The sequence below is a fragment of the Penicillium cosmopolitanum genome (assembly GCF_028827165.1).
Source record: "Penicillium cosmopolitanum strain IBT 29677 chromosome Unknown utg000004l:1.0-4361866.0:1.0-4365735.0, whole genome shotgun sequence".
In the NCBI taxonomy this organism is placed as follows: Eukaryota; Fungi; Ascomycota; class Eurotiomycetes; order Eurotiales; family Aspergillaceae; genus Penicillium; species Penicillium cosmopolitanum.
In genome coordinates, this window is record NW_026622674.1 from 3,140,317 (window position 1) to 3,155,882 (window position 15,566).

At 50.6% G+C, this 15,566-nt stretch overlaps 6 protein-coding genes across 6 annotated transcripts; 1 reads left to right on the forward strand and 5 right to left on the reverse strand.

Annotated features, from left to right (window-relative positions):
• Nucleotides 1-247: 247 nt before the first annotated feature.
• N7509_002574 (RNA 5'-triphosphatase domain-containing protein) lies at nt 248-2,558 on the reverse strand (the record flags this gene model as incomplete). Its single annotated transcript, XM_056627211.1, has 2 exons — nt 248-2,013; nt 2,075-2,558. 2 exons carry the CDS (start codon nt 2,556-2,558, stop codon nt 248-250), a joined length of 2,250 nt encoding a protein of 749 aa, XP_056493006.1.
• Nucleotides 2,559-2,975: 417 nt separating this feature from the next.
• N7509_002575 (OPT family oligopeptide transporter) lies at nt 2,976-5,369 on the reverse strand (the record flags this gene model as incomplete). Its single annotated transcript, XM_056627212.1, has 1 exon — nt 2,976-5,369. The coding sequence occupies one exon, from the start codon at nt 5,367-5,369 to the stop codon at nt 2,976-2,978; it is 2,394 nt and encodes a 797-aa protein (XP_056493007.1).
• A 2,828-nt stretch (nt 5,370-8,197) lies between these two features.
• On the reverse strand, nt 8,198-9,716 carry N7509_002576 (uncharacterized protein; the record flags this gene model as incomplete). Its single annotated transcript, XM_056627213.1, has 2 exons — nt 8,198-9,528; nt 9,599-9,716. The coding sequence occupies 2 exons, from the start codon at nt 9,714-9,716 to the stop codon at nt 8,198-8,200; spliced, it is 1,449 nt and encodes a 482-aa protein (XP_056493008.1).
• Nucleotides 9,717-10,522: 806 nt separating this feature from the next.
• Nucleotides 10,523-12,490, reverse strand: ilv3B (putative mitochondrial dihydroxy acid dehydratase; the record flags this gene model as incomplete). Its single annotated transcript, XM_056627214.1, has 4 exons — nt 10,523-11,142; nt 11,235-11,975; nt 12,061-12,274; nt 12,341-12,490. 4 exons carry the CDS (start codon nt 12,488-12,490, stop codon nt 10,523-10,525), a joined length of 1,725 nt encoding a protein of 574 aa, XP_056493009.1.
• Nucleotides 12,491-12,991: 501 nt separating this feature from the next.
• Nucleotides 12,992-13,674, forward strand: N7509_002578 (anthrone oxygenase family protein; the record flags this gene model as incomplete). Its single annotated transcript, XM_056627215.1, is given in 2 exon segments — nt 12,992-13,130; nt 13,142-13,674. The coding sequence occupies 2 exon segments, from the start codon at nt 12,992-12,994 to the stop codon at nt 13,672-13,674; spliced, it is 672 nt and encodes a 223-aa protein (XP_056493010.1).
• A 187-nt stretch (nt 13,675-13,861) lies between these two features.
• On the reverse strand, nt 13,862-15,432 carry N7509_002579 (pex2/pex10/pex12 family protein; the record flags this gene model as incomplete). The annotated part of the gene is made up of 3 exons (XM_056627216.1): nt 13,862-14,734; nt 14,790-15,053; nt 15,124-15,432. 3 exons carry the CDS (start codon nt 15,430-15,432, stop codon nt 13,862-13,864), a joined length of 1,446 nt encoding a protein of 481 aa, XP_056493011.1.
• Nucleotides 15,433-15,566: the final 134 nt, after the last annotated feature.

The following is a 15,566-nucleotide window of genomic DNA, read 5'->3' on the forward strand; positions in this document are numbered from 1 at the left end:
CCAGGTCAAATACCAGGAGTGTAATGGGAACTGTATTATGAACTAATGTCCAACTCCCAAATAATAATGATAAAGCATCTATCGCTGCAAGAAAAGAAATCATGTCTCATGGCCGAAAGTAACAATATGAAATCCCATCCCAACCCATTCCATTGCATCTCTACCCAAAACGCCGTCTGAATGAATTCTCTCAGAAACTCAATGAAAGAAGGAAATAACAATATTACAGTGTAAAATGCCTCTCATATTACAAAGTAGGCGCTCTCTTCAGTCCCACGCAATACCTCACGAACAGCGTATCAATGAAATGACCATGTCGAATGCCCGGTGGCCTGCACCGATTGAATTCATCAATCGCATCCTGAACTCCATAACCCAGTCGCTCGATGAGGTAGCAGACGATCAAAAAGCCAGTACGGTTGTACCCGTAGTGACAGTGCACACCGACGAGCGGTCGGACCGAGTGCTCTTTTTCGTCCGCAGACGCTTGTTCGTCGATATCTCCCTGAAGACGATCAACAAGAGCAATAAAGTCGCGAGTCTCGTCAGGAGTGGGAGGGATCTTGGAAACAGTTGGTTGCTTGCAATAGCGAATGCCGCCTGCTTCCAAGGTTGCAGGATTATATACGGGGCTCTCGTGGCTGATGTCGATAACCGCATAAATCTTGCCTTTGTACTGGGCGGAAAAACAGACCGGGTTATGCTGCTCGTCTACCTCGCGAAGCATCTTCAGAGCGGCGAATGTGCCGCCGATGGGCTTCGAGACTGGAACTACCTTTTGCCACTTGGCTAAGTTCTTGACATCCCACTTCCCCGATGTGTTGAGGTATTGGAGTTGCCAGCCAAGGCCGAGTCGCTTATCAATGTGGGACGAGAGGAAATCTTGAATGATTCCCGCGAGGGTGCGGTAGGTAGCTCGGTCGTAGAGTAGGGCATGAGAGGCTGGCGCTGGCAGGATGGCAGACTTGACTATTCGCTTCCGTTCGCTAGAGGTCTGGTCCACGAGTGTCTTTTCCGTCTCACTGGATTGGATGCCATATGCCTCATCGTGAGCACGTTGATCGGTCGGCAGTGTTATATGATCGTGAATTTGCGATGCATCGGGGATAATGCTACCTCCAGCAGTATCGATGCTAGTGTGAGCCGAGGCATCGCCAAAGAATTTCAAAAGCTTTTGAATTTCAGCGGGCTTCGTGACCGCGTCAGCCTCGCCTGCAACTAGCAGGATTGGCATACGAATACCAGCCCAGACTTTCTCGCCGGGCATACCGCCAACAGCCTCTCCAGTCTCGTAAGAAGGAAGAGTTCCCCATGCCACGCGACGCCAAACTGGAGTGCGGCTTTGTTTATTAAAGCGAACTTGAAGGTCTCGGGTCTCCGCATCCGCATCGCTACCCACCATTCTCATCACACTGGCGCTTTGCGAGCCGCCACGGCGGTCCCAGCGACGCCACAAATCAAAAATTGCGGTGGGGATATGAAGGAGTCGACGAAATGAAGTGGCGTCTTCCGCAGAAGGAGGCGTTGCCCGAGGACACACAGCGATAAGGCCGATGATATGATCTTTGAGGCTCTTGCCAATGGGCGAGTTGGAAGAGGCAAGCAGGGCAGATAGAGAGCAACCCAAGCTGTGTCCGATGAGAATGACCTCTTGTCCAGCTTCACGATCTCGATGCCGCTCTATCGCCACGACCAGAAGTTCAGCTAGGGCCTCCACCGTGTAAGCGTCCCATTCCGTTGGCGCAAACTTCGACAAGCCACAACCTGGTAAATCGATACCAAAACAAGATCCAACATTAGAAAGACTGGTAAGGAGGTGATGGAATTGTGCAAGCGATCCACCTAATCCATGAACGAAAACGAGAAGCGGGACGGGTGAGGGTTTGGTCGGAAGGCGACTCAGTTGTGGGTGGGGACTGTAGAAAGTGCGAATCGCTGGGTAGGATGCTTTAGAGGTCGTGTAGGAGGCGAATTCGGTGAACTTCCTAAGCAGACCAGGGTCGGTTTTGGCAGCTGCGACTGTGTTAGAATTTTTTCTCTTTTGACGACGCGGGTATGCTCTGAATTCTCTTACCATCAGAACTTTGCTGCTGAAGCTCTGCCGACCACTCTGTCGCCTTAGCCTGGCTGGGATCCATGCCATGGCGCAGCGACCCATTGCTATCGTAGTCATCATCTTCGTAATCATCATCCGACGAGGTGAGGGTCTTTGTGGATTTGTTTGATTTCGTGGAGGAAAGGTTCCGGGCCGAGCGTTGCGACGACGACGAACGGCCTTTGCAAGACCATTTGCGCCGAATAAAAGAAGAGACGAGGCCACAGCCTACCATGGTAGCAACGCAAGTAGCAACACAGGTAGAAAGAAACACGATTTGGCTCCAATTTAGCTTGTCATTGCGATAGATGGAGGAAAAGTAGTTTGAGACGGATGTGTAGGAAGCGCGTTGGGCGGCCACGAGCTGCCTCAAGGCCGCAATGCCGGAGCGGTTAAGCGATTGGGAGGTATGAGATAGGGAGTCGTAGAGGCTGGAGGCTGAGGAGGAGCCATCGGACCCCATGGCTTCAGCCTTTTATGTCGACAAGTCGAGAGTCGAATCAATCGCGGCAGGCGTCAGTTCCGGGCGGAGGCTCTTCGGCCAGGGCCGATCAGGAGATGTGCACGCGCGGGCAGCGCGGGTTCTGCTTGGGTTATTCGTGATGCCAATGAGAGACGCTCGATCGACAACGTTGAAAGAGACCAAGAAAAAGCAATAGACTCGGCCAGTCACGATGGCGGGTCGTTCGGCGTGGGGGGGAAAGAACGTGACTTGCGGGTGGAGACCGAAGGGCACCTGACCTTCTAGAAGGAAACAGGGGTTGCCACTGTTTATCCTGCTACTACTTATGGCCACTACAGCCACTATAGATTACTCATGGAAACCGGATTGAGAATGAGTATTTTGATATTCTCCCCTATTGCATTCAAGCAAAGCCCCCTAACTACTCAGAGCAAAGCATCGCTCCACAGAAGTCTCATTGTTGCCCCACCACGTTGGCATTGAGATTTGCTTGCCAGACCCGAAGAACAGGAAAATAAGCAACATGTTCAAGTTGAATCCTGCATCAAACGCCGCTGCAACCAAATAGTTGTAACGCTTCCACACCTCGAAGTGGCGTCGATAAGCCCAGTACATCGAGATATATGCACCAATGATGGCTGACGTATATCCGGTACTGACATTACCGTAGAACATCGCTAGACCTCCAAAGAAGATACTAACGTTCCACAAATCAATCCGCAGGCGCGGGAAGAAGCGATGGAACACGAATAGGATCGGGGGAATGACAGCTCCCACGAGGAAGGACCATGGAAGTGGCGCCATCTCGGGCTCGGCGAAAAGTCGTTTGGGTCCGAGAACGGCGTACTGGATACCCATTGTATTTTGACTGACAAGTTTCTGACCAGTCCACTGGTTGAGAGGATCACTCTTCTTGCCTGTCAGGAAATCGCCCTTGGTGTCCATGACCCAACGAATAACTGCATAGTTGATGGGAACGCCCATCAGCGTGCCGAAAATCTGTGAGAAGAACACCTCGCGCGGTGGGATGTGCATGTAATGGCCGATTTTTTGATCTTGAAGCATGTACTGTGCTCGGTACCATGCGTCTCCAGCAATAGAACCGTAGATCGAGGGTCCAACGGGGTGCTGATGGCCGGAGCCAGCTTTAGTGTGCACCATGTATCCGTACATCAACTCATTGAAGGAACCGGTCTCAAGCTGATAGTTCGAAATGGCATATAGCCAGGCAAAAGGGACCACGAAAATCGCAGCACTGGCCAGTGCCACAAACATCGTCCAGATGGGGATAAAAAGATATCCGCACGCGATACTGGTGATCAGAATGACGAATCCCGCCAGAAATAGTGCAATATACCACCAGGTTGGGATTTCCTTATAGTTTCGCTGGATGACATTGAGCCGATCATGGTATTTGTAGTGAATTCCTTCTCCTTGTGTGGATTGAGCGTTCTGGCCACCCTGGGCATTTTGGGCATTTTTGCGGTTTGCAAAGATCTTTTTGAGATTGCTGCTTACTTGGGTGTAACCGAAGGTGAGAATCCAAGTAATCGCCGCTGGAAGCTTTGCATAATCGAAAAATGTCGACCACACGTTCTGAGTTCCCATGTACATTGGACCGTACTCCTGATAGGCGGTCTCGTTGAGGTTGAAACTTGGTGTGAGCACCTTTGCCGTGGGGTATTGGGTTCCATTAGCCATGAATAGGCTGTTCGACATGAGGCCATGCTTGAAGGATCCGAGATTTCCCCATTTTGCCGCGGGTAACAGGACCCAACAATTGAAGGCAAAGGCAAGAAACAGGATGACTTGTGTCCACCAGGGAGTAAGTAAAATGGAGGACCCGTTCCAGTTGATGTTTGACCAATCCAGGGATAGATTGAGGAAGCCCATACCGCCCAAACCAGACCCGATGAAATTGGCAACAGGATTCCGAGGCGCAACCCAGCAAAGAAAGGCCAAGGATGACGTGAATGGAAAGACATATTCGGGCAAAAATTGCCAGAGAGTCATTGCCAGAAGAGAGAAGAAGAAGAACTTCATCTGGCGCCGAGCAAGACGCGACGTTGTGTCTGTTCGTCGGAATGTTTCGAACAGGGTCGTCTGCATCAAGGCTTGCGGCCAGATATACTCTGGGTCTGGTAGAAGAATTTGGCGGGCAAGAGCCGCGAAAGCATATCCGATCCACACGATCGCGAGCATGAAGAATATTGCAACTGCGGGTTGGATTCTGTTGCCGTACCATAACTCGGCTAGGACGATCGAAGCATAGCCCATATTGTAGGTTGCACCAGAAGCCGCTGTCACCGTGACCAACACATGCTCCTTGATACTCCAAGGTCCAGGATTCAGGCTAAAGCCCCAGCTTGTCCCCGGAACCCGAAACGTCCAAGCCGGTAATACTCGCGCAAGGAAATGGCCGGCATAGTGACAGGCGATCTGAACGAAGAAGACCGAGTAACTGGCACTGGTTGTGCGGAAGTAACTTAACTGGGAAAGGAAGGCCCCAGGAATAACGAAGATGACCGCGAGAATAAAGTAGCGAAATGTAATCGTAGGTAGAGTGGGGTCATCAGTCAAGTTGATCAACTGTCGCACCTGCAGAGGAAGCGCAGCGATTTCAGGGTCGTCGTGACTTTCTTCTTCAATCGCCAACGTCTCAGACACCTGCACCTTCTCCGAAATGGGCAGATTGTCGCCAGTCACTTTTGGGGTAGAAGAGGTATCCACATGTTCTTCGCTTGTCCGTTCTGAAGACTCGCTGGCTGGGGCTGGGTGGTGTCGTCGTCGAAACACCCCTAGAAGAGCCATTTTTGCGATAGACGGCCAGGGATCGTCTCAGCAACGCTGGAAAGGGCAGACCGCTAAACGATAGTGAGAAAAAAAAGTGAAAGTGAAAGCAAAGCAAGGGCGCACCTACACATTTTCAGCAATGAAAGCGGAGTAACCTCGGAATTTAAAACTGATCGTGTGTACGGTGTACCTTTATCAGCTTCTTTCATGGCGTGCGAGCTAAAATCGGCGACCACGGAGGAAGCCAAGTTCTTCGAACGCCCCTCGAGCAGACCAAACCAATCAAACCAAACGATGTGGTAACAGGGCGCACCCTCCGAGAGCTTGGATGCAACAAGATCATCTGTAGCGTGGATGGCGTTATCTCGGTCTTGTCCCATTCGGGAAACGATCCGAACTTAGCGTCGGCCTTGATTTGATGATGACCGCTGACCAGCAACTGTTTTCCGACCTTCATAGAGACTGACCTAGATGACACTGCTTACGCGACAGTTGAAGTATATCTGGACTAGGAACTCACTACTGGTGATATTTTAATATACAAAAATTGTCGCTTTGAATCAAGTAACCTAGTATTCCGAATAGCGCATGCTCATTGGTCGAGAAACATAATATCATATTGTGACGACTACTATGGGAGATAACTACATCTAAGGATGACTACTAGTGGGATGTAGTGAAAATGATAAGGTATTACACAGTAGTCAAGCTGGACCTCTTTGGCGAGAGTCAAGGTTATCACTTCACCTGAATCACACGCAATAGCCACGCGTACTGCTACCGGCGTCTCACATATAGCATACCCGGGGATATCGAACTTGAATTGATTCAGCATGGGCGGATACCTAGCCGGCAATCGTATCAGCTCTTTGTTTTGGTAGGTTATCCAGGATAGTGACGCGTCGATGCCGTATCTTTGTTCCGGCTCAATGACAGTTTCAGCCGAGATGCGAATGCCAGTCTCGAGATTGATGGTGCCGATAACTGTGTGCAGGTGATTTGGTATGGCCTCATTGAATTGAAAGGAGTTGTATATTTCTGGCGTAGTCAAGTAGGCTGGTAGTTCGGCCTCAAATCTTGAGAGTATCTGGCTGTTTGTCGGATCCCAATATTCGATACTTAAAGTCGTTCCATGGCAACTGGGAGTAGATGAGACTAGTTTTCCATCTCATGACCAAGTAACAAAATCAATCCGACGCCCACAGGCCCTTTCAAGTTCTTTGATGGCTTTAAGTTCTCCAGATTTCCGGTTCCAGACGTAGAGACTGCAATCGCACGTTCCAAGAGCAAGATTTGATCCATCCCAAGACCAGCAAAGCGCCGTTACTCTCTCAATAAATGGAAATCTAAAGACAGGACTTCCCGCCGGCTCCAAGACTCGTAGGGGTCCATAACTAGAACTGGAAATAAGCAAAACCCCATCCGGTGACCAGGCGAGAGACTCAATCTTCTGGATATTGATATATGGTTCCGCTGATGAAGGGGTGGAGTCAAATGGACTCCAGATCATGATAGAATCCTGAGCTGATGCCAGCCGCCCACTTGGCGACCAAGAAATATATGATCCACCTACGTGGCGGAATGAAGATACAAGATCACCATTCATGGAGTTCCTGATATGGATCAGAGAACTGGATTGGCTTATGGCAAGGTGTTCACTGTCCGGGGACCAGGACATAGAATGGAACAGGGAAAAGTCTTCTCCAAGTCCAAAAATTATACTTTCCTCTAGATCCAACAGATTCCAAATTCTGATTTCTCCAGTCGCAAATGCCGATGCTAGCTTCATTCCATTCGGCGACCACTCCAGCTCCCAAAGAATTCATTAGGCTTTGCGGAGGACTAACACGCATTCTTCGGTGTTGGTATCCCAAATTTCGATGACAGAGTCACCACTCATATCCGCCGATGCCAGCCGGCTCGCATCGGAAGAAAAAGCATATATCCGTCGTGAGTTCAACCTTTCGGCTTTTCCGAGAGTGGTCCGAGATTTTCCAGTAACTGTATCCGATATAAGAACATGAAGATTCCCTCCCACAGATACGAGCTGCCGATCATCGCTTGACCAGGCTATCTTCTTGACATTATGCTGAAATCCTTGAAAGGATTGTAAGCATAGACCGGTCTTTATATCCCAAATATTGATTCGTCTGTCTTCTGCTGATGCCAGTCGGCCGCTATCATGTGTCCAGGCAATTTAAAGAGTTGCCCCGGAATTTCCCTGGAGATTCAAGGTACATTGACCGATAACCGGATCCCAAATTTCAATAGCACCGCAAATTGTTGCTACTGCGAGTTTATTACCATCTGGCGACCAAGATATGACAGAGATTTCTTTTTCGTCGATTCGGTCGAGCGTCAAGAGAAGTGGTCCCCAATTTTCACTCCCGGTGGAGACTGCCAGAATCTAAGAAAGTATCTCCTCCTGGTAGCACGTTCTAGTGATGCTGCTTTTTGGACTGAATATCAGACTTGAAATATAGACTTGAAGAGGGAAGCTTTCGATAAGATTTTTATGTCGACGTATGAATCTAGACGCATCTCGGACCCGATCTAAGAGTGACGATAAGCCAGATCTCTTCGATTTCCTCGTTCATGCATCTGTCAGTAAGCTGCATTATCATCGAAAGAAGGGAATTACCTGTATGAAATCTTCCAACTGTAGTATCGTCTCGATTGCTTCTGTCACAACTCTAGCAAGGAGGTGGCTTCAATCCAGTTAAGAAGTTTCTCCCTTAGAAAGGTCTCTAACAATTCACAATGCCCGGGATCAATCTCCCTGCTGTCTTCGAGATAGCCTTGTTGCAAATGTTCCACCCAAAAAGCACATGAGTACTCGATGGATATCAATGAATCAGAAATTTCCTTTTGGTCAAGTTCGTCTCTTGGAGAAGAGAGGCGGGACCCATGCATGTCACGTCGGAGTGTGCTGAAAAGAATGGGTAGTAAGTGTGACAGAATAAGGAATGCTGCGCTGCAGCTCCACTTGGGAAAATCAGACTTGAAGCTCTATCCACTAAGAAGTCCTTTGCAGATTGATGGACAAAAAATATCCGATCACCATGCAGCGTTAGGAATGAGCCACATGACTTTATCAGCTCTGGTAAACATCCCACGTTAACATCATGAGGCAGGTCGACCAAAGTGAATAACTCTTCAAGACCAATCGGTCGGTAGACAGTGAACACGGTCGCCAGGACTTCGCTAAAAATGTCTGCGTCTTCCGAAGCTTGCACTCTATCTAACATCTGCTTATATAGAGGCTCAAGTCCTGGTGGGAAAGATGTGAGCAGTTTGAGCGTTTTCCAAGACCTTGCTTTCTGGAGCTTCTCGTAGACTAGAGCTACCCATAAATAGGTACCATGTGCATTCGCACGGAGATGCTGGTAAACAGCCTCACGGGTATCCGAACTATACATCTCCTTCCTAGCCAGTTGCTGGATCTTCTCGTCGATGTAAAATGCAAGCGCTTCGGAAACAGATTTCTCGTTCAATTCTAGAGAGAGCCCGATCTTCTCATTTGCGCAGTTGAGGTGTTCATCGATAATCGGTAAATTTCGACCAGACACAATCCAGTTGATAGCTAAGGAGCCGGGAAGCGATAAGCCGGAAATAAAATTGAGCAATTTTGGCATATCCGTGAGATACTCGTCGAGTGCGTCGATGAGAAAGTAAGTGCGGCGTAAACTTGGATCTACCAAAATATCCGAGAGAATGCCAGTGAGGGATTGCCATATTTGCCATGTATTCATATTTTCGAATAATTGCTTTCCCGCTTGATCATAGCGCTTCCTGACATGAGAGAGAAGCGAAGGCTGCTTCTCTGTGATCAGATAAATAAAGGCCCGAAGTACTGAAATCGCACTGTTGATACGCTCGTCGGTAGCTTGACAGAAGAAGAATGAGATGTTTGCCTTGTCACCAATATCACGTTCTAGTTCGTCGATTATCCCGCACGTAAGCATTGTCTTTCCTTTTCCGGGATCGCCCTTGATCCAAAGGAGATTGACGCTGGTGTCTGCGTGCCATGACTGGTAGTCTTCGTTGTCTACGATCCAACGATATGAGTCCTTGAGAAGACCCCCCTTTGTTTCTTCAATCCGCTTCTTGCCATCGCGAGGATTTGTTGTGCATAGATAACGAAGACATAAGGTATCAGACAATGACTCTGACTCCACTAGCTCGTGAGAAGTGCATGCCGTCGTTAATTCCAGTCCATTTCTGCCCCGCGTTGAGTATCATCTTACCTGCGCCGGAATGAAAATGATTGGTGATGTTGCCATGATTCTGGTCTGCGACGCTGCCGTGGTTCTGTGCAACCTGAGACCCGCAATTTGCGTCCCCAAAGGATGTTTGTTGGTTCATCGTGACCCTGGAGTGTAAGAGCCTCCAAGTTGGCCTCCAGCTGAAGGAAATCCTACCTTGGCCCCCCAACTACCCCACATTATGCGCTGGCGCCAGCTTCAAAATAGCCAGTTAAATTGAAAGTCCACACACCCTCATAGTGAATCTCTCGATCATGCACCATATTTCGAATTTTATGACGAAGGTAAACCTCAAGTCCACAGTGGGTCCATAACAAATCGGGCAAATGGAGCAACATTGAGGCTGTGTGCCCAGGGCCCTGGTATGCCTGCGCCCGACGATCTCAACCATGATCTCGAACTTGTTATAAAATAAGGCAACCCGGAATTTCCAAGTCACACAACCCGATTCTATCACAAGCAAAAGTTATGTATCTGCGAGGATCTCCATATCATGCCGCCCGAGCGCGGAACCGCAGACCCACACGTACAACATCGAGTACCAGCCAACAAAGCCAGCGACAAGAAGCCAACTCAGTCGCCCTCACTTCAAGTCCATCAACATCAGCATCTTCATCAACATCTCAAAGAAGAGAGGAAGAGCCCCCCGAATGGCCGGACAATACCAATGATCCTCCACCGCCATACTCCGAAATACCCTCCCCACACAGATACTACCCACCCGATCTCTTCCACTAAAACCACCGAAGCTGAGGCTGCGAAGGCTGCGAAGGCTGCGACGAGGTAGATCAATCGCCAACCTCAAGAAAAAAGCTCCATGTACCCTAAGAAGACAGAAACCATAATACCATGTCAATCCAATGTCACAACCAACTAGTAATTTTATTCATACTCTCTATACAACATCTAAAACAAATCCGTCATAGCACCATGCGACGCATCCCCAACCAAATGAGCATACTTAGCCAACACACCCCGAGTAATCTGCGGCACAGGAGGCGTCCACAATTTTCTCCGCTCAGCAAGCTCTTCATCCGAAACATCCATCGACAAAGAATTCGTCTTCGCATCAATAGTAACCACATCCCCATCCTGAACAAGTCCAATAGGTCCACCAACCGCCGCCTCGGGCGTGATATGACCAACAATGAATCCGTGACTAGCACCCGAGTACCGTCCATCCGTAATAAGCGCAATATTGTTCAATTTCGCCCCCATCAGTGCGGCACTGGCCTTCAATTGCTCCGGCATACCGGGTCCACCCTTCGGTCCCTCATACCGCACGATAAGAACCAGGTTCTCGCCGCGTGGGATCTTGCCCTCGTTTAGAGCGTCATTGAGCTGGCGCTCCTTATTGAAGACGCGCGCTTTACCTGTGAAGCTGAGACCCTCTTTACCAGTGATTTTGGCAACCGCACCACCCGGTGCCAGGTTGCCGCGGAGAATTTGGATGTGGCCGGTCTCCTTGATGGGGTCTGTGAGGGGTCGGATGAGAGTTTGTTCTGTTGGGAGGGAAGGCCAGGATTCTACGTTCTCGCGTAGTGTTTTGCCGGTTACGGTGGGGATGTCTCCGTCCAAGAGACCCGCGGCAATGAGCAGTTTCTGGACCGAGGAATACCGCCGATCTCGTAAAGGTCGGCCATGTAGTACTTTCCACTTGGAGAGAGATTGGCGATGAAGGGGATTTTGTTGCTGACGCGCTGGAAATCGTCGAGGGTTAGGTCGACGTCGGCTGTGCGGGCCATGGCGAGGAAATGTAGGACGCCGTTGGTGCTGCCGCCCAGTGCCATGGTCATGACGAGGGCGTTCTCGAAGGATCGTTTTGTGAGGAGATCGCGCGGTTTGATGTTCTTCTCGAGACAGACCTTGATGGCGTCTCCGGCCCGGACGCACTCGCGCATCTTGGATGGGGATTCGGCTGGGGTTGAGGAGGAGCCGGGTAGAGAGAGACCCATTGACTCGATGGCTGTGGCCATGGTGTTGGCTGTGAACATGCCGCCGCATGCTCCGGCGCCGGGGCAGGCGTGTTTCTCGAGGTCATCCATGATCTCATCCTGGGTCTTGCTAGTGTCGCCGCCGTCGTCGGGCTGGCGGAGCGTATCATAGGCATAGGCGCCGGCAGCCTCGAAGCAGGTGGAGATGTTGACGGGTTTGCGAAGGTGGTCTGAATATCCAATACCAATGGTCCCGCCGTAGATCATGATAGATGGACGGTTGTGACGAGCCATGCCCATGACGACACCCGGCATATTCTTGTCGCAGCCGGGAATCGCGATACAGGCGTCGTGGTATTGGGCGCAGGTGACGGTCTCCACGCTGTCGGCAATGATTTCACGGGTCTGCAGGGAGAATCTCATACCTTTTGCAAGAGTCAGCGGATGATACAAACTTTAGACAATAGCTAATCGCGCAATTTGCTTGACTGCTCGTTGGAGAAAACACACCGTCACTACCCATAGTAATAGCATCTGACACGCCAATGGTGTTGTACTGCCACCCAATCATACCCCTCTCCGACACAGACTTCTTGACGGTCTTTCCCAAGTCCATCAAATGCATATTACATGGGTTGCCCTCCCACCAAACGGAAGCAACGCCAACGTGGGGGCTCTTGGCCATGGCATCCTTGTCCGGGACGCCTGCGGCGAAAAGCATAGCCTAGGGATTGTGTCAGCATGAAGCCCAGGACATCAATTGGGGGTTTATATTTCACTTGGGACGTACTCGAGCACCGGGGAAGTCATGGCCTCGTGTGATGGTCGATGAATGACGATTGAGTGCGGGGGAGCCATCAGGGTGTTTGGCGTCGGTGGGCAGACTGGGGAAGTTGATATACCTGGCTTCGGCCAGCTTGGGGGGTTGAGTGGGATCCATGGCGGATATACTCGAGAACGAAAATGGAGAATGGAAAGTTTGCCAATGGCAATGGTACTCAATTTCAACAGTTCATGGGAAGTTCAAGTTCCCAATTCTCTGGGGCTCGCAAAGAAAGCCGAGGTGGAACCCCGCGGGGCAGTGACCAGTCACCGTGAGGGCATTGCTCAGTTGTTGTGGGGATATCAGTGGGCTATACATGGGAGTACTACTAGTATACTAGATATTGGATACACGGTTGATCCTAAATTTATTGCTTAATTGATGAGATTAAACCGTTGGCTAGATTTATGAGGTTGCTGTACTTATGTACTCTATGTACTATTTACTAGATTCACGGTCTTCGACGTCATCGACGGGAGAGGCGGAATCTTACATCCCATGATCCCATGACCCCATGATCCCATGATCCATCATATTCAGTTATCTTCCCTCAATGACAACGCCTTTCTTCCATACTCAGTCTCCCTCTCAGGTCCAGATCACCGTAATCACCTCAAAATGACGACCGATATCCGAATCGCTCAACTAGTCGGCACTCTGGGCTGCGGCATCACAGCCGGCAAGCAACCTCCTGCCCGATCCATACAGACCCTACCAGATGCTAACAACACGATACAATACAAACAGGTGGCATGTTGTGTCTCTCAGTAGTCACAATTCCCGCACTTTCCCTTCCTCCCCGCCATCCTCCCTCCGCCACTCTCCCAGAGCACGAATCCCCCGCAACCCCGGTCTCCCACCTCAGCCGCCAATGGCTTGACGTCTACGAGCGCGGCAAACATATCTTCCCGCCTATCGCCATAGTAGCTTCTACGGCAAATGCCTACCTCGCCTGGAGGCTGCATGATGTCCAGGCCCCTGAAACGGTGGGCTGTAGCTGGAGCAGCCTCTATATTGCGGCCGCCGGGACCACCTTGGGGATCATTCCATGGACATTGACTGCGATGAAGACGGTCAATGACCAATTGAAGGCGCATGCGGTGAGAGATGATGCTTCGACGGCAGAAGGGAGTGGGGGGATGGTTGTGAGTGCAAAGGAGAAGGCTATGCGCGCGAAGCAGGATGAGCAGGTGCCAGGCTTGATGCAGGATTGGGCATGGCTGAACTTGTGCCGGGCAGTATTTCCACTTATTGGAGGTGCGATTGGTTTCGCTGGGGCGATTTGTATGGATTCAATTTGAATTGAAGGTAATTAGCAAAGATAGTCGTGGCAAATAGTATGTATACTTCATTATGTACAGGAAGTTTCTTGGTGAAGTGGTGGGTGGGTATCGATGGATATCTAATGGCTGGGTGCAGTTGACCCTTGTCAGATGATATAAACACTGCGAAAGCCAGTGATCGTGGGGGTAAGATCACTTTCACTGCTCAGGGATGGGCTTCGGATGGCTCCTCCTCGGCATGATGGTCTTCGGCAGGTTCTGTTTCCTCCGTGGACCATTCGCTCGAGTGCTGTAGAGCTTCATCCGCAGTGATCTCTTCTAGTGGACTGGACTTTCCAATAGCGGTGCCATTCTGTGCTGCCTCTTTGGAGTCATCGCCCGGTTCATCCATAGCGAACCCGACAATCTTGCCGGTGCCTGGCTGGGACCGAGCCTCTTCCAGAACATCGCCATTCCAAGGCTGACATTTCTTAACAACCTCACCGCACCGGAGACACGTCCAACCTTGGCCCTCTTCTCCCTCTAGCTTTTGTACAATACAGACAAAACAGTATATGCACCCGCAAGGAACGGTCTCGTATGGGTTGGTGATGTCAGTCTGCGAAGATCCAGTAATGCCACCAGACGATGCTGATGCTGCTAGAATTTCAGTTTCTGTGGTTGCGGCTGGGTTCTGATCTCGGTAGCAGATAGCGCAAGTACGCTCCGGAAGGTGGCCGAGCTCTCCCCGCTTTTCTGTAACTTCGTCTTCATCGCCACTCGACTTGAAGGCATTGAGTGTCTTTTTCCATGCGCGAGCTAGCCACCTCTTCCATCGACTGATGCCCACTAATGGCAATAAGAAGAGTAAGAACTCGGTAAAGGCGTGCCAGACCAATTGTCGGTTCAAATACTCGAAGGAAACCTCACGACTAGCCTGGGAAGATGGAGGTGCAAGGCGGATGCGGAGAAGGCGGTCGACGAGGGTGCGGTAACGGCCGTTCACGAGGAATACGAGAAATGATACGAAAGCGGCGATGGAGTGTGACGTAGAGATGAAGTCTGTCAGACGTGACAACATCCGGACTTCCTGCGATGGCTGGGGAGGAATGTCAGTACCGAAGAATACTCAAGTCAACGAAAGAGCTACTCACCTCTTCATAACCGCCTTCTTGTCCAACCAACCAGCTCTCCCACTTGTTCCAGGCATAGCGTCCACCAACAGTCAGCAGGGCGTACGCTGATTTCTGCCATGTTGTTGGAGGAGAGAGAACAGGCCCTGTGCTGCGACTATCGCTATATTGTAGGCCCTGTAAGGCGGCGCCATAGGAGGCATTGTGGTCCCACATCGAGAGTTTGAAGAGGATAGCTCGCAGGGCAAATAGGATTTCATGTGACCACTCTTCCCTCATTTGAGGCTACGGGTGGATTAAGATTAGCACTCCTCTCCAAGTTCAACGCGATATGATCCATCCGGTGTATACATACTCCGAAGTATTTGAGGGCCTCGCCAACCTGACCCTTCAACAGACCGAGCAATTCCTCATCTAGCAGCTCGGCATCCACCTGGCCAACTCGAAAAGCTGGTCGCGTTCCATCTCGATCTTTCACATTATTCCATAGAGACCAACCGGCGCCGGGGACGCGGTTCAGGGGATACGGAAGGCGTTGGACGGTGGCCGGGTTGATCGGAGAAGCCCGTTGCTGTTCCGCACGGCGGGCACGCGCTTCTGCCTCACGGAGGCGGCGGCGCTCGAGCACCCGCTCCTGTGCAGCGGCGAAGTTTGACGAACTCATCTCGAAATCATTATGTGGTGGATTGCAGGGTGGCGTGAGAGGAGATGAAGCGTCCAGAGGATGAACGGGAAGCAGTCATGGCGTCTCGGTTCCCCGGACTGGGAGCCGAGGTTAGATTCACGTGACTGGGGTAT